This window comes from Carassius auratus, unplaced genomic scaffold, assembly GCF_003368295.1.
Source record: "Carassius auratus strain Wakin unplaced genomic scaffold, ASM336829v1 scaf_tig00002576, whole genome shotgun sequence".
NCBI classification, from domain to species: Eukaryota; Metazoa; Chordata; class Actinopteri; order Cypriniformes; family Cyprinidae; genus Carassius; species Carassius auratus.
Genome location: NW_020523459.1, coordinates 1442893 through 1461682, shown reverse-complemented (window position 1 = coordinate 1461682; position 18790 = coordinate 1442893). Strand labels below are relative to the sequence as shown.

The 18790-nt window shown below is 37.6% G+C and overlaps 1 protein-coding gene across 1 annotated transcript in view; it reads left to right on the top strand.

Moving 5' to 3' along the window:
- LOC113069909 (metalloprotease TIKI2-like) overlaps positions 1–15258 on the top strand; it is a 52205-nt gene extending 36947 nt beyond the window's left edge. The window contains exons 4-7 of the mRNA XM_026243020.1: positions 1056–1230; positions 10038–10128; positions 13983–14231; positions 14333–15258. Coding sequence (XP_026098805.1) covers positions 1056–1230; positions 10038–10128; positions 13983–14231; positions 14333–14558 — 741 coding nt within the window. The 3' untranslated portion in view covers positions 14559–15258. The remainder of the gene's footprint in view (positions 1–1055; positions 1231–10037; positions 10129–13982; positions 14232–14332) is intronic.
- The last annotated feature ends 3532 nt before the right edge of the window (positions 15259–18790 follow it).

Below are 18790 nucleotides of genomic sequence, written 5' to 3'. Positions count from 1 at the left end.
ACAGTGGAGCCAAACGTATGGCTTTCTGCTCCACTGCACTTCAGTTCTTTAGTGCACAGCTCATGCAGGAATCTCTCAGATAAACACACGTGTACAGCCATATTTACCCCTTCTGCCTCCCCATTTCCAAACTGTTCTCTCATTAGTGGAGCATATGGATAAATAGACACACATACATAGTATTTAGACGTTCTAGAGCTCTGGATTCTAACAAGAGGCCACCTCACAGTTTCCCTTTTAAGTCTCTCTCGCTTCCTCCATCCCTGTACCATTATCCATTATCCATTATCCATTACCCCCCCCCCCCCCATCTCTGGTGTATGTATAGCTGGTCAAGACATGGGAAGCGCTGTGTTTCCGACCATCAATTAGAGGGAAAGGTACAGAACTGAGCTCCATAACCATATATTTCTCTAACGTCCTGCTCTCTTTCAAATATCTAAACACACTTTTCCAATTCCAAAGATGGATTCCAAACACATAGAAGCCCAAGTACAAAAAATAAAAAGGTAATTGGGTATATCTTTTGTCTTGCAACTCCTTGTAATTGAGACTTCAGTTCTTGTAATTGCACCTTTATATCTCAGAATTGCAACTTTGTACATCATACAATGTTTTAAAGTATAACATTTATTGTAATCTGCCTCACAACAAGGCTAGAATGGGCTGTCATACAAAAGGTGTATGTATTATTATTATTTTTTTTATTTATTCTAAAACCTTAAAATCAAGACAATTAAAAGAAACTGAATCAAGACAATTTTCCTAACAATGTCACAATGCACTTGGTGTAAAAATCACTGACTGAAGACTCAATGAAATCAAGTTTCACTCCTTTGAAGTGCTGTGGAGATCAAACATCTCTAAAAATTAGAACAATTTGAGATAATAATCAATATTGCACTACAAACATCGCTATTATTATTTTGAGTGTGGGGCTGTAACGTTCCACAAAGTGTCATAAATGTCTCAGCTGCCCAGTTTCTCACTCACACACAGATTCAGATTCATGCCAGGCTATTAGTAACGTTTCTCTCTTTCTTTTTCTGTCTTAGCTTCCACATTTCATCAACAGTTCCCTGCCAGCTCACGAGCGTCTGACGGCACAGCAGATTGACAGTTACCTGCGGCAGGAGCTCATTTACAAACGCAACGAGCGAATGGCCCGCCGTGTCTCTGCCCTCCTTCAGAGAAATCCAACCCAGAGCTTCTTTTTCGCTTTTGGAGCTGGTGAGTCACACAAATCGTAACCATCACACATTTAAACACTCGTAACAGCATGAAGATGAGGTCAGTTGACACTGATTAGAAATAGGTCCAGCTCCACATACAAAACGAACGCACACACAAACTCCCCCAGATGGCAGTAAAACTAGATGATCCTAAGAGCTTTTCCCACGACTGAGAACACATCACTTTCATTAATTTTCTGTGTGCACCTGTGTGTGTGCGTGCATGTTCCTTTGTCTGTGTGACAAATTTATTCCTAATAAAAAGCATTATTTTCATGAAATCATGAATCATCACCAATGCAATTACATTTATTTAATGTTTTTTAGGGTTAACTTAGGATAACACTTCAAACCACATGTACGAAAAACTCCTGGTCAGTAACTACATCGTTCTTGATCCACAAGTTAAATATATATAAATAAGAGAGTGTATTATGCCAATTACTAACTGAAGCTACGTACTTAAGAATAATCTGGATTCATTAGAATGAGAATAGAGAATGTATGTGTTTATGCACCTGTTCTGAATCTGGTGAAAATGTCACACTATAACTTTTGTACATGCATAGCTAAGAACATTTAATCGCATTTAATCATAAATGAGACCCAGTTTAATGGACTGACAGCGAGAGTGTGAGCTGATTGTTTCAATTTGCATTCCAAGCTAATGTTTCCTGAGAGCTGCATCAAGGTCCTGAGGGATAGCTATGGTGTGTGTATGAGCACGTTTATGTTTGGGTGTCGTTCATTAGCCCTGATGGGGTGAAACTTAGTTTTTTTTTCCGCGGGACAAGTGTGTGTGTGTGTGTGTTAGTGACAGCCTGTGTTGATTTATATGTGTTAATGAAGTAGAATTTAACATGATGCTGCCCTTTCAGTTTTCAGAGTTCAAAATCATAAAAAGATAATGACTGTGACAAATATATATCTTGTCCATGCTCCATGTCCCAAAATCAACAGATTAATAGTTGGGCAATTTAGGTGTTAGTTGGTCTGTATTTGTTTGGTGTGTTAGGCCTCTCTCTAACCATGTTAACTTGCAGCTCTTGTTTGAGTTACTGTTTCAATTGGACCATTTCATCCAGAATCTAGTCAGAACTACTGACAGAAAGCAAAATTAGCAACTGTAAACCTGGGCTCTGAGGGTTCTACAGTTACCAGAATGCTTCATGAGTATTTGCAGGGTTGATTAACCTACACGTTGTGCTGGTAAAGTGGTTTTAACAGGCCATCCATCTTTGCTTCACACCAAACCTGCCACCCTTGCAATTTAGATGTTGCAATAGCATGTTTTTATTCTACAGGTAGCCCCATGGCACCGGCTACATGACTCTTTTGGGAAATCAAACACACGTGCACTCACACATACCCTCAAGCCTGACTCTCAAAATGCATAATGTATAGCTGGAAAGAAAGTGCAATTTGTGGGAACCGAATGCCTAGCCATTAAAGGGATAGTTTACCCACAGAAAAAATAAGTTCTTTCATCATGAATGTCATTTATATCATCACGTTGTACCAAACCCGTATGACTTTTTTCCATGGCACACAAAAGAAGAAACTCATATTTATAATAATTCTAATAACACATGAAGGAGACATAAGTCCAGCATACAGTATGTCGCCAGAGAGAAATCTGTTGTTTCATTAGAAGATGCATATGCACAATATAAAAATAAAACATACATGGATGCTTTATTTACAAAGAAATCGATAACATTGCATAGAAAATAAATAGGGTGCATTGCCTTTTTATGGGTGAACTATTCTTTTAAATTGTAGTAGTAGAAACACAAGTAGAAGTTACCGGTCCCTGCTGGTTTGGAGTAGCACATATAATATATATTCCTTTTTGTGAAAATAATTTTTTTCCGTAAGAAAAGGGGTTCTTTTTCTCTTTCATCTATTTTGCTTTGTTCTTTTGTGACTGTGACCTTATGAGAGAGCCTGCAAAGTTAAACAACAGGTCAGATGATAAGCGGGAACATGCCACCAAGGCTCCTCTGTTTATGGTACAGATCACACACAGAATCTGCTTTATCGGTATTTCACATCTGCTAAAAATATATTAACAAACCTCACACAATCACATATACATCTTACATAAAAACAACATATATGCCCTAGGTCAATGCTATATGATTCTAAACTTCTATTTACACCAATGTAATCCATTGTGCCTCTCAAACATGTTCACTTGCATATAATTAGCTGTTTGCTGAGCCAGGAGAGAGTGTGTGTGTGGTGTTTCAGCAGGTTCTCATTTGCCTGGTTCCTCAGTGCTGCCAGGAGGTTTGTGCTCTTATTGAAAACATCCCTAGGAATTTCCTTCGATGGCCACAGCCCAGGCACCATTCTCTTCTTTAATAGACACTTTGCAAGTGATAGGAAGCATCTGTCTTTACAGTAATAGCCTCAGATTCGTTTTGTCATGCATGTGACACAAATAAATGACAAGGCTAATATCATGGGCACTAAAGCACTAATGCGGTCAGTTCCAGTAAGCACACGGGCCACTGTTTATGTCTTACTGTGTTTGTATGAACATGATCACTCATCCGTGTGTTTGTGTGCGGTGAGGAACTCTAAGCACATGTGTTTTGCAGTTGTTTGTGGTGGTCGTTGTAGTGTCATTCCTAACAGAAATGCTCAAAAATAATAGCTTTAAAGGGCCATGAACATTTTCCTGGTGCCCAAACGCATACATTTCTTCACTCCCAATATTCTTTACGCTGAATTAGAAGCATCAGTCACTGAAAGACGGTAGCCAAAGCTCCTGTGGTTTGAGAAGACTATAAAATACCTTATTCCATGTAAACATTTCAGGGTGAATGAAATAAGACATTGGCATTGTTTGCTATGGACAAAGTGATGCTTGTTGGGACGTCCGATTCATTTTACTGAACTAGTTCATTCTAATGGTTTGTTTGAATAAAGACTTTTTTTTAGTTTAACTGGGATTCAAAAAGAAGTTTGACAAGCACTTTAAAAATGACTTCCAACAGTTCCACAATAACCACTACAGTTGGTCCTCTTATTGTTAAGAAATGTTAAATAAGAGCAGGTGAATCTGCTACAATGCTTCACCTGGTTAAAATGGAAATCTGATTAACTTTTGTCAGGATTAAAAGGCAAGCAGGAAGTAATTTACCTAAACGACTAAGTCATTAAATGACTACTCCAAATGGTTACACAATAATAAGCTCAACTACTAAATGGCAATCAAATCTAATGGCTTTCGAGATGCTGGAGAAAACAGTCTGTTTGTCTTGAGCTGCAATGTTGTGTTGCTCTGCATCTCTGAGGACATTTATGCAGATGCTAAAGTGACTCTCAGCGCTAATTAGATCAGCAGAGCTCATTATCAGACTCTGCTATTACATGCCTCATTAGCTACTAAAACAACTGATCTGGGTGCTAAAGCAATTTAAGCTCACTTTACACCCACAACACATGCTCTCTCCCCACCCACACAGTTCTTCTGTGACGCACTTTCACAGATACATTTACCTGCACATGTGATTTCAGCCAACATATACACAGTCAAAGAGTTGTGGACGCACTCCAAGACAGAGTCTGCGATTTATAAGGCAAATTATTTAAGTGACCTTGTAAATCGCACACTCACAAGACTTAATATGGTTGTGGGTTCGAGTCTACCCACAACTGACACCGAACCCCCAATTGCTTGCATGGTGCTGCAGCAAAACCCACTACTCTGTGTGTGTTCACAGTGCGTATGTTCACTACTGTGTGTGTGCACTTGAATGGGTTAAATGCAGAGCACAAACTCCGGGTATGGTTACTATACATGGCCGTCACATCACTCACATATGTGCATAAACACACACACATACACATAGACAGAAAGATACAAAAGTTGTGCACCACCTTGTCAATACCATCAAACACTTTTCACTCTGCAAGTATGTGTGTACGCACAATTACATGTGCAAGAAAGGCTTCTTTTTCTTCAGTCATGCCCATTGCTTCACACACAAAGACACTTCAATGCATTTCGAGAAAAGAAGTAAAGACCCCATCTGTCCAAAACTAAAACAAACTGTAGGGGCAATTTCCCCTAAATGCTTTAACCCTTGTGAACTTTGACAGTTAATGTGCTCCTGCTCCCCCCTTTTTTGTTACTTTCCTCCATTTTCACTTTTCTCCAACTGTGAAAATGTCCCCAACCATTGGACTGACTCTCCCTTTGGTAAATCTGCTTGCCTGCCACCCCACAGTCTCTGTAAGAGAAATGTAAACATTTGAAGCCATAAAAGAAACAGTTTCAGTGTTTTTGCATCAAACACTTGAACCGCAACAGTTCCCCGAACCCTTACACCACAGAGAGAGGGTCCCCTCATTATGAAGTCTGCTGAACTACCACCAGTCCCTTTGGACAGGTAAAAGAGAGAAGCACCCGCTTAATTCTTACTAATCTCTCGGCTCAGCTTAGATCCCAGGGATGGCCTGTGGACCGGAATTTCCTGATCTCGCTCTGAGATTTATAAGAGGTGTGAGAGCTGCTCTACTCGCTGATCTGTGGGTCATACACTGCATACACCCGGAGCGGCAGAGAGGGTTTGTTGACTTAGAGACCATGCTGAGATTTATAGATTTCCTGCTGCTGTAAAACCTTGCAGAAGGTAGTATGTACAGTATGTGTGGATTAGACAGAGCTGTGCTGCATTAGAGGTTAGTTGTTTGTAGGGTTATCAAGGGGGATTGAGTGTTGGAAAGCAGAAAAATGAATGAGTCAGAGGTAGAGGCTTCCCTCGAGCAGCCTCAGACACACAGCCACAGATGCACACATGCTCATAATAATAGACAGAAAGCAGAGAGCAAACAACACAAAAGTAGTACTATGATCAAAGACAAAGGCAGCCTGGTGGCCTACAATGCCTTTCAGTTTCACATCATAAGTCTGACTATAAGTGCTTTCTCTTCTCTTTCAACTGTTTCCTCTAGCTGAAGAATATTTAGCTTTTTGGCAGACTTGGCCCATTGTGTGTGAACTGTTTATCATTCAATCTGTATGTTTGATTCCTCATCGAGTGTTACATACTGTATACAACAGCAGTGCTTGACTACTGATGAAAATGTTACAGTATGACAAAAAGGCTTTTAATTTGGTAATATATATATATATATATATATATATATATATATATATATATATATATATATATATATATATATATATATATATTATGATTAATTTAAGTTATTCAAAGGTACTGTTTAGAAAAATATTACGACAAAAATAAATAAATAAATAACACTGCAATGTATTGGTGCACTAACAATGCTTTCAGAAGAAGAGCTGTGCAGAATATGTTCAGTCATAAATATGAATGCCTGAACTGTAATATAACTGGTTTGCTTTAAAAAAGTTTAAGATTGGGCTATTTTGCAAATCAATGTAAAAAAAAAAACACACATATAAACAATTGTACTAAATTTAAACTGAAAATAACTATGACTAAAACTAAAAAAGCTGCTGTGTAAAACACAGCTCACAAGCCTAAAGTATTGGCTGTATGTGTATGTATGCTCTTGTGTGCCATGGATCATGTATCATGAAGGTGCTGACATGTTTGGACACAACCCAAAATACTCAAACCAATGCCTGAACCGTTCACAGTACATCTTCTGAGTACGATGAAGGGTCGAGAGGAGAGGGGGGTTCGGAAAAAGTATAAATGCACCAAAGAAGTCCTGCTAAAAAGTGATTGAGACCCCTAATTACCCCAAGAGAGAAAATGGGAACAAGTCTGATGAGAGTCAGAGAGAGAGAGCGCACATAGTTTAAACTTTAGATTTGCACATTACAGTAAAAGCCAGGCTGTAAGGACATTAGTCAAACATTCACATTTATCAATATGACAGACATTGTTATTTTAAGCCACTTTCAGTGAATTTAAGGTATGCATGTTCCCCAGGATTCTAACCTGTATCCATGGGATTATTCCCACCATGCTCCAAGCACCAATAGAGACAAAGGTTGAAAAACAAATACTCGGATTCCAACAATGAAAACACCACTTGTGCTGTATTCAGCCTGATCCAGAGGGAATGAACTGACAGTCACTGCACCTGTCTCATCTCGGTGATTTGGACGAAGGCTCTGAGCCTAACTAGCGAAAAGCCAGGAGCTTTGGCTAAGCCTCAAATGGATTTGTTCAAGGCCCGCGTGTACTGGCTGTGCGTGTACTGGGCTGTTTCAGGATTTCTTAACAGCAGTTTGTTCTTTGGTAATCAGAATATGCTAGCTGCGGCCACAAAATAAACATCACAAATATACATAATGAACTGTATCAGCCTTTGGAGAGCTGAAGCTTCTGAAGTGGAGTGAGTCTGTGTGTACAGAGTCTGTTTGGGTTTGTTTATTTGTTTCTGGGCGTGTGTATTTATTTATCGCGTGCCTGTGTTTTGGGTGTGGGTGCCTACGCAGAAAGAGAGCAAATATTTCATTTGTATTGTAGCACGCGCCTGCCTCCTTGCATTAATTAAAGGAGAGGGCTTCAGTAACGGTGCACTCAAGTCCTTCTGGGAAGTTCCTATTTATGTGTTGGGAGGTCACAATTACGACGTCAGGTAAGGCTGCACTAGGAATCATATTTTAATGGTGATCACGATTTCTGCACTCAGTTTACTAAACATCCTAAACAATAATTCTGTGTTTGTTATCTTGCATTGGTAACAAGCCTCCACAAGCTTTCATGGTTGCAGTTTCCATATTTCAAGAGTTTAAAGCTCCCAAAATAGAGCTTTTTTTCATGGTTTACTTAGTTTTCCCAACCTGGCAACCATGCTCTCTCCAAATTATGGAAAAAGCACTAAAATGAGCTGAAAACACAGGCAAACATTTCAATGCATTTCTAGTCTTCCCAACCTGGCAACCATGCACTCTGCACATTATGGAAAAAGCACTAAAATGAGCTGAAAACACAGGCAAACATATACGTTGGAGCTTGGTGATCTCTGTCAGATATTATGCTCAAATAAAAGTGTAATAGAACAAGCCTGTTTTCTGTCACAACAATGTTTGTGCTGATTGCTGTGACTATGTAAATCTATGAGCAAACCATGCAAGTTGATGTTTTCTTGATTTGTGCGCGTATGTGAAAATCCAATAATTCTCATAAAATGTAAAAAGATTTAAAAATGACAATAATCAAGATTAATAAACGTGGATTTGTTCTTGAGAGAAATAATTATGATTATCTATTTGACCATTATTGCACAGCCTTAATGTCAGGTACAATATGGCGATGTACCTTTTCAACAACAAAAATTCAGCAAGATTTAACTCCTCACAATGATGAATAAAGAACGAGCATCACGTGTGTTTTTATTGAATTTAGGAAAGTACTGTAAATCGAATCATTACATATTCGAAATTGTACAATACTATCATATTTTGTACATGCAATTTAGCTAGTTTTATTGTACATAGAGAAAAATAATTAATTTATTTTATATTTACCATTTACATCTATTGCCCATGCCATTTTTTCTCATTCTCATGTCACCAACTCAGAAACTCTGGGCTTCAAGGAAGTTCCAAGTTTCCTACTTATAATTACAATATGGTGGAGGCGTTCATGTGAGCTCCAGTCATAAATACAATCTTTCTGACATGACTTGAATGGACCAAAGTCTGTAAGCAGATCCAAATCAAGAAAAATCTTATTTGGTAGCCAGGTGACTACTTCCTCCAGTAACAGGGCCGTCCTTAGGGGGGTGCAGGTGGTGCGGTCACACCAGGCCCCGCACTTTAATCACTAACGGACAGAGGGGTAAAACTTCACCAATCTGGTAGCCTGCAGTTGACCACCCGTACCTCACCGCAGCCTGAAACATAAGCTAACTACTTCCTCTGATAACTGAACGCTTCTCTAGTAACTACTTCCTCCAGTAGTCAAACTTCTGTGAGAGCGGGTCCGGCTGGGTTATTTATGTGGCAGGAACCCTGCAAATAAATACAGCACATAAATTAAACCAGTAGATCTCACACGCTGAATACAGAAGCATGGCTGTTTTACTTAAAAATGTCCATAAAAGTACATTCTAACAGAGTTTAATAAGAACATTAATCAGAGGACGTGGGTGTGAACGTGCCACCGTGCCAATGAACTGTTCTGAGTCTGGTACTGGGATGCGAGGCGAGGTGAGGAATGCAACGGGACTGGCCTCAGTGGGCTGCCTGTCTGACCGACGCTTAGCGGTAGCCTCTTCACGCTCCATGCCAGTCACCCTGGCTGCCTTTGAACTTGCCGGCCAAGAAAGTGCAGCGGGCCCCTCTCTCCCCCTTCCCCACCCTGTCTTCACGACTGCTCAGCAAGATAATGATGATAAAGAAGCATGAAAAGAGACAGCCTTGAAGATTTTCAGCGTGCCGTTAATAAGCTTGTGGAGCATGCTGAGGCGATGAGGTCAGGCTGTATTAGCGCTTATTGCTGGGTTGAGTGACACACAGGATTATGGGCTGCGCAGAGAAGTGAAACAGCTTTCATCAGCGTGGCACTGGAGCGCGTGTGTTTGATGTCTCAAGAGTGAAGGAATTATGAGAGTATTATACGTGAGAGCCGAGGCGGAGAGACAGTAGCGTGGGGGCTTTTTATATAGCCTCATTCTTGAAGGAGCAAGTGCACCTTGAGATCAAGAACAAGAGAAAGGGAGGGTTCTTGAGACAGCGTCACCCCCATGACTACATGCCCTTATCTGCTTTCTCCTAATATTTGCACACACCCACCTGAAACCTCTTTAACATGGCTGCTACTTGTTTCTTGTGTGCTGCAGGTCATTTCCTGGGGAATCACAGTGTACTAGACATCCTGCGCCAGGAGGGCTATGAGGTGGAGCACACACCAGCCCAAGAAACCATCACACAGTGAGTACACACACTCATACACACTTCACACCAGGCTTGTGCAAAATTCAGAATTGAACAATTGGCATAAACTGTGTTTATGACAGTGTTGACCACAGTTGAATAGGATTAACAAGTCAAATTTACTTAAACACAATGCAAATAAATGTTTCCACCCTCGTCCACAAAAGTTAGCCTAGTTTATTCAATATGAATTAATATATAAACTATATACAATATTTATATAGTTTGCATTTTAAAACATCCATCCATCCATCTATCTATCTAGCCTTGATTAGAAAATTATTCAATTAGTTCTTTCAATTTCAGTTTAATTCTGCTTTTTTTGAAGTGCAAAAAAGTAATGTGAAAATCCTGCTTCACACACTTGGCTTTATGGTTCTCCAAAAGGACCATTCTCCTCTTCACCCTTCCCTCCCCATTCAGATTCTGGCAAATTCCTTTTCTTCTCATGCCAATACTTTGCCCACACACATAATAATTATGAAGTTACTTAAACAACAAACTTTCCCATATATTCTGTAGCACAGATTATAATGATGTGTACTACGTCAACAGGTTCACCACATAGAGACCCCAAGCACATTGAAATTCACTGAGAGAATATTCCAGTTACTGTGCTAAACTGCAAACAGAGCTAAACTATGCCTATGATCTCCTCCTGCTAAGCATGACAGGCACGTCGTGATTTTGCCAAGTCCAATGTGTTCCTAGGTCAACATATTTTGTTGACCCTGGAACAACATTTTACTCCAAAAATATATTCTTAACCATATCCCTACACCTAAACCTAACCTTAACCATGAGTAATCCCTAAAATCAGAGGAAATGATAGATGAATGACACTGATGCACAAGCACCAAACACTGATTTTAAGCGTAAACTTCACAAAATCTATAAACTGGTTCTTCAAATCTGATTGGTTAATCACAATGTTGTTCCAGGGTCAACAACGATGTTGTCCCAGGAACATGTCTCACTTGGTAAAATCAGGTTAGGCGCATGACAGAGTGGGCCAGACCAGCGCTCTTAGAGGGGTGCTATGCCTGCTCAAACAGAGACAACCCACCTTCTTCGCTGGGATACTCATAACGTTATTACTCAACAGGCCTTTAGGGGAGCTGGAAAGAGTTGATCCAAAGGCTGTGTAGATTGTACTCATTAAATAACTTTTGTAATGGCTCCAGCACCCAATAAAGGCACAAATGGAAAAATTTGAATGTTATGCAATTGAATGGTCCCAGAAAGGTAGTTCAAAGTCACAAAGCACCCAACAACCACCACCACCACTTCCAGTTGATGTCGTTTGAAAAATCTCCTTTAACCACCAATTTTAGTGCAAAATTTTCAGTTGGCACACTGTGGCGGTGGAAGTTACAGAGGCAGAGAAAGAGGGCGTGAAGGGTTCTCAGATTCCTGGAGATGATGACAGTGGCTGTGGTAACAAGCTGACAGCTAGATGGACCAGCTGAATGACGGACTTACTGTGGTTTGGAAACACGAACCCTTGCAGCTTTCTTAGGCCCACTCCCTTCTACCCACTTTTTCTCCACTGTAGGGCGAAAAAAATGAGGGGATATGATGGGCAAGTAAAACAATGTGCAATGGCAGCTGGACATATGTTTACTAAAAGCTCATGAACCACAAACTAGTGGCCAAAAAACAGTCCTGTAGTGTTTTTGTAGTGCACATATGGGTGATTACGAGATTCAAACCAAGCAAAATACTTTGTGGACGTACTAAACACGGCGGGCTGGTCTAACCACAATGAAGGATGGTTTACCAAATGTTGTCATGGTTACACAGTGTGCACGGCTGATGTAAAATGCCCTGGTGGGCACTCAACAGCTGGAGGCGACAAGCATAGAGTGGCATTATCTTGGACTATACTACGCCCTACTGGTACACTATGGTAAAGTCTATGTCCAAAATGTCTTTAATCTTCAGTTCTTTATTTAAAATTGATGAAACAAATGTCATATTTATATAATACTATTACTGTACTTTCATTTAGTAGCAGTATAGATTGGTATGCAAGCCTAAACTTGGATATCAGTAAAAGGGCTCAAGACTTTGACCTCACTGGCTCTTTGTAAATTCTTAGCAAGCCGAAAGGTTGATATGACACTGTTTGAAGTCCAAAGAAGTCCACACACACTCACACTAAGTCAGAGCCTTTTAAAACACAACTAGGATGTTATCTCCCGTACTTCAAAGGCGTCTCCTGACATTTCCCAGTTCTCAAACAATCTTCATATGTAAAATCTTCGTATGTTACTATTTTAAATATTAAATATTAAGAATTCAGACCGATACCGATATTCTGATAATTATTTTAATGGCATAAATGGTTGATGTTAAAATATTCATTAATGATACATTTTATTTCAAATATTTAGAAATGTAACAATAAAAGCTCAAATGAATCCCTCTGAATGCTACAATGAACTTTTATTAAAATACATCAATATTAAAATTCTGTCCCATATTGATAACTTGAGGGTTGTGTTATAAATGGTTAATTGTTAAATAAATAATAATAATTGTAATAAAAATATATCTTTTAATAAATTAATTAAAAAAAATGTGGTGTGGGATTTACTTCGAAACCATGTCCACTCACATATCGCTAGTTAATTTGAAATAAAACACTGCAGTTCACAGCATGCCATTTAATTATCAAATGTATATCCAATTTTAACAAAATTATAAATAAAAAGTATCTAATATTGTATAATAATAATTATACACTCTAAAAAAGATGGTTCATTACATGAAGTCACGGTTCTATTTAGATCCATTTGGTTCTGAAGAACCCTTTTAAGCTAAATTGGTTAAGGGTTTTATCTCTTTAGATTTTTGGTCACATGTAAGTATGAGTAGCTCTGTTAAGCTGTGGACACTTCTCTCCAATTCTCCACCGAGTAACAGAGATATTGAATTTATAATCCATACTTTTTGATTTTTATTATTATAATTATTGTTACTTGGGTTTATTCATAAACATACCCAGTCACATATTACAAACATTAAAGCTATTCCATTTTTTCCTTTTAACATTGTGACATACTTACCATTTTTGCTATTTTTGGCCTTTGTCAACATAACTGTTTTTACATAAACAAAAAGACACACTGTGACTTTAAACTCAGTTGTGTATTTCAGATGCATCACATCCCACAAACTCATCATCTGCATAGAAACTGCCATCCAATCACACCAAAATGGGAGAAGCCCACTTTGTCTTTGTCTTCATCACATCTATTTTCTTTCTATTTTGTTTTTACTTTTTAATGTATTTGTTCATGTTCTTGGTCAGTTGTCCTTTATTAATTTATCCAGCTAATAACTGTTGTTATCAGCGCTGACATGTTTGCTACAATTTAACATCAATAAAAAAGTACCTCATTCAAACAGCAGTCTGTCCTTGTCTTAATGTAAATCCCTAATAGAGGCTACACAATATTATAAGACCAGGCAAATAGAAGTACAAAAATTAAATATTTTATAAAATAATATTATTAATACTAATATTAATTAAATAAATATAGTAATGTAATAAAAATAAACTATCATTAAAAAGTATATTTATAATAGTAATAAAAGGTCCTACATAGCAATGTTTCATTATAGAACCTTACGAAAAGTGTTCTGCTATTGTTACAAGCTGAAGAACCCTTTTCTGGAACTGTTTAGAACCATTTTTCTTAAGAGTGTATAATAATATATCTGTAATATCATGCTGCATCCTTCATTTTAAGCACATAATCTAATGATCGACTACTCATGTTTTCACAATTTCACATTAAACCTTCGCATCCCACAAGTTTAATAACTTCCATGTGTTCTCACAGAAGGAACTGGTCTGGTGTGGAGGGGACTCCTATGAATCCCACTGAAGGCAGCTCTGAGTCAGTGATGGAATGGACATCAGAACCTCCTGAGCTAGAGGAGATCAGCCAGGAGGAACTCTCCCACATGCTTCTGCCAGACAGTCTCAGCCAGCTAGAGGAGTTCGGCCTCTACAAGCCCCCCCGTAAAACCCATCGTTCACACATTCGACCACGGCTGTTCAGTGACCTGTGGGTGCGCATGGGAGACAGGTGAGGACACAACGCATGCCACAAACCACATTTCCACCACAGGGAACTCAAAGCTGATTTACCTAACAAAATCCACATTTTTGTTTTCATGTTGACCGCAGCACGACTCCAAACCCGAATTTAAGGATCACCAATGGTTATGTGACAGTGGAACCTCCTCAAACACGACAGGAACAACAGCAAAGACAAACGCCACTCAGAGAAAGACTGAAGTCCCCCAGCCAGCCCACAATCCCTAGTGCACTTGACTCCGCTGATCCAAACACAACATATGCGCTGAGTTGCATTTTGGCCTGTCTCATTTCACAACTGCTTTTCACTTCCTGAATATGGAAATGGGTCTCTTGGAAGCTCACAAACCAACTCAATCAGAATTTTATCTGAGTGACTTTGCCTGTGGTGAAAATAAATGGCAGTGAAGTACATTTAGGTACTGCTTAGATCAATTTTGGGTGTCTGCCTAAAGTAAATTAGTCACCGCAGAATGTAAGAGTAGATGTGTGTGAGTAATTTCTAATTGTTAGATCTGGCAGAAAGGTAGTCTGTAAGAATAACAATAAGAACATTTTGTTATACTTATGCAATGACTCTGTCCAGATTTGATCTATAGAAATCAGCTAAGATTGTACCTTGTTATGTGAATTACCCACGTGACTTTTTCCTATTGCCCCATCAGAGCAGACAGCAAAACATGAATGTGCATTTTTTTCTAATAAATGAAATGGGGCAAACAAAACTATACAAAAATTATCAATATGATATATAAAGGTTAAACACCTAAATTATATAATAGTCTTATTATATGATATGGTCACTGACAGATAACTTAAACAGTTCACAGAGATGACATTTATATTTTGTAAATTGTGCATTTGTTCATACAGAAATTTTATATTTATTATTTCATGAAGAGTATATTTTCATGCATTTCTCAAGTATTAAAGTTATAGTTATGTAAACAAACTTGACTTGTCCTGTCCGTTGATATTTTGCAGTGTTGCTCAGAAACCAACTCAATACTGCCCTCTACTGGTACTCAAAACATATCATTTTATTTTTATATTAATAATTATATTAAAAACTATTATTTATTACATAGTATGTCAAATTGTGAAAACAAATACGAATAAAGTTTTTTTTTATTTATCTATTTACATTTATTATTATTAAATAGGGACAGAATCTGTGGAAATGGCATTAGAATACACATTTTCAAAAACGTCCACTTCTGTTCTTATAGTTAAGTGCACAGTAAAATTTCCAGTCAGTAAGGACTTTGAATTCAATATGTTGCTCCCTATGGTTTTCCCATATGAAGGAACCATTATGGTAGGCTACACTTTAAAATCTTTCTTCTTGTAGATTGGCATTAAAATTAGTAATACGCTTTCTTGTATTGAAAAGCTGTCTCTCTCCTTTATGTTTCAAGAACGAAAAATGCTGGTTTGGAATGCCTTATTAAGTAAATAATGACAACTTTTTTATTTTTATTTTTTTGGATTAACTTTACCCATAGACTATACCTAATTTATTGTAATCGCCACTAGGTGGAATACAACCCCTTTATAACTGAATGTAGCTTGAGAAATGGGTTGCAGTCTAATCAATAACCTCCAGAAATACGTTTCAAAAGATGAATGGTTTGTCTGCGTTCAGTAATCCTGGGTTAAAAATTATTCTCTAATCTCTTTTTATTGCTATAATGAATAATTCTGATATAAAAGATATCATATTGCAAGAAAAGGCAATAACAGTAATTTCATCTTTGGAAATCCTTTTTCAACTTAAAGACACTGAAGACACCACGGACCCACATGCTTAGTATTAAATTATTTTAAACGCTATATGTTTCATTACAATATGTTTGAATTAATAAATTGGAAATAAAACAAATTGTTTACCATTAAATTAATACATTTCACTGTCTCCACTTTGTGAATATGTTTGTCCTTCTAGTATAATACTGCAACTCACATTTCAAGAATTAAATCAAATCAATAAGCAAAGCTTCAATTTTATGCATTTCATTATTCACCTTCTGCCGCTCTTCTTCAAAGTATTTCCCATATATCCAGGCAAAGAAGAACAAGTTTTAAAATAAACAGCTATTTCGCCCCTTAAGCCAAGACAGGACAATGTTTGCCTTTGCTAAAATACCATTTTCCCTGGGCTTTGGGGTGTTATTTGAGGGAGTAGGGGTCCTGACAGGGTGTGACCCCTCCCTAGGCTTTGTGACAGAATGCCCACTGCATATTAATAAAAGATTACTGGGGAAAATCAATGTCTGAGCAAACTCTTTAAAATGCCTCTTCATCTTAAATGATTCCCTCCACTATGTCTCTCTCTCTCTCTCTCCTCCTGTTGCTTTTCCCTAGCGGTAATTACTTTCACAAGTCGTTTTCTGCCCTTTGAGTTGCACCGTTTCACAAATGAAGGTTAAGTTTGTTTAACCGTGCTGGATTTGCCATCCATGTTAAAGCATATAATGTGGAAGGCAGGACTTTGCCCACACACCTCCAGGACCCCCTCAGATTTAAAGCCCCCCTTTGCATGGTCATATGGTCCAAGGTTAAGGCCCACCAGGGCTAGAACAAGATGGAGTGGCTTCAGCATCTTGTCTAGGCTACACACTGGGGAGATGCTGAGGATTCCTAACAATTAATATTATATTCTATTTACAAAACTTATCCTTTGTCTGTGTATTTTTGTATTGGGGCCATCAAATGCTCTCTGGAAATATATCTAGCAGTTCTAATTGAGTAGAGCGAAAGATAAAGCATGCACACAATGGTTATCAACTCAAGGTCTTTCAAATATAACACTACAAGTTCAAATATAACACTACAAGTTCAGGCTTATGTTCCAATTGATCAATAAAATTTCAGGGACATGTTTCTGAAACACACATAACAAGATGGGGCCTTGTTGCTTTTATCAAGGTATTAGGGGACTGCTACAGGAAGGACTTTCTTTAAAGATCACCAGGTATAGAGGACCATTTATTATTTCAAATAAGTGCTATTATTATTTTAGTTCCTTCAAAAGGAATGTCTGGGAAAACACATTAGTACATCAATATTCACCTTGAAAAAATACATCTCTCCCTGTTGTACGAAATGTAGATAATATTAGTCCAATTCAAAATATTTCGTTATTCTATAATGTGACAATGCCACAGTTTTTCCATTGAGATTAGATTGCCTTTGTGTGGATGTCAGACAACAAAGTAGGAGCAATGCAAGGATAAACCACCATTTATTAATGCAAAATCATTTATAATGCCTTGTAATCCTAAAAAAATGTCTCTGGTGTAATGTATTTTGATAAACAATGTGTTGGCTACATAATATGTAAATATAGAATTTACATAACTGCTTGTAATACAGTTTTGTTACTTTTAAATGTTTTAACTATGTTAACATATATAAAGAAATTTAAGCAATTAGAAAATACAGGGATCCGACAGAAAGGTGTCTAATTAAATAATAATAATAATAATAATAATAATAATAATAATAATAATAATAATAATAATAATAATAATAATAATAATAATAAATAATGATAATAATATATTCAGGAAAAAATGTTAAGAAAGTTTAATGTGTCGCTTATAATTTTAGTTATTAATACACACACACACACACACACACAAATAATAATGTGTCCATTAAATATTTAACCAGGTTCATGTTCATTTATTTCATCCACATACTGTTTTCATGTATTTAAATAAATAAATAGATTAGAAAAAAAACAGGTTTTTTTTAAAGATGATGGGAGATCCCATTATTATTCTTTTAAAATAAAGTAAATTTGTTTATCACGGTAAATTAGTGAAGTTTTTCAACTCAGCTCAGTTTAGTGTAAAGCTGGTTTCTTACGTATTTCCATAATAGCAGTCAAATATGAGGATATCGACGTTTAAAATACAAAAATAGAAAGAAAAAACCCCATCACAAGTTACAGAAATTTAAACAAAATATGTTAAAAACAGACACTGTAATAAACAGGATCAGTTTGCATTTGCATGTCGCTGGCGTGCATGAGCGCTATGAAAGAAATAATTTGCTACACAGGCAGAATGTGTTTCTACAAGAGAATGAGAGCAAATTAAGAAAGGGGTGAGCTATGTCGTGGTTTACAGGTTTATTCGGCATTTCATTATTCGTGAACAAGGGGCACTTCACGCGCTCTCTAACTAATTTATTCAAAATAAATTAATAAAATAAAATACTTGGAAATATCGTGGAAATATCGGGGGGGGGGGGGGGGGGGGGGGATGAGTGCTATAGGCTTCATTGACACGCACGCGGGATCCCAAGCTTTGATGCTCCAGCCACATAATGCTGTCTGATAATTACATACACGTGAAAGCTTGTCTACTGAGGCAGCGACATGGGAAAAAGAGAGAAACAAATATGATGCATCCAAAGATACTCTCCATACACTAATTCTGATAAACATAATTGATTCTTCTCAACAGAAGGCATCACTTGACAACAAAACGTTCCGGAGTAAAAGGGTTTACAGATCAACAAGCATTGAATAATGGCAGA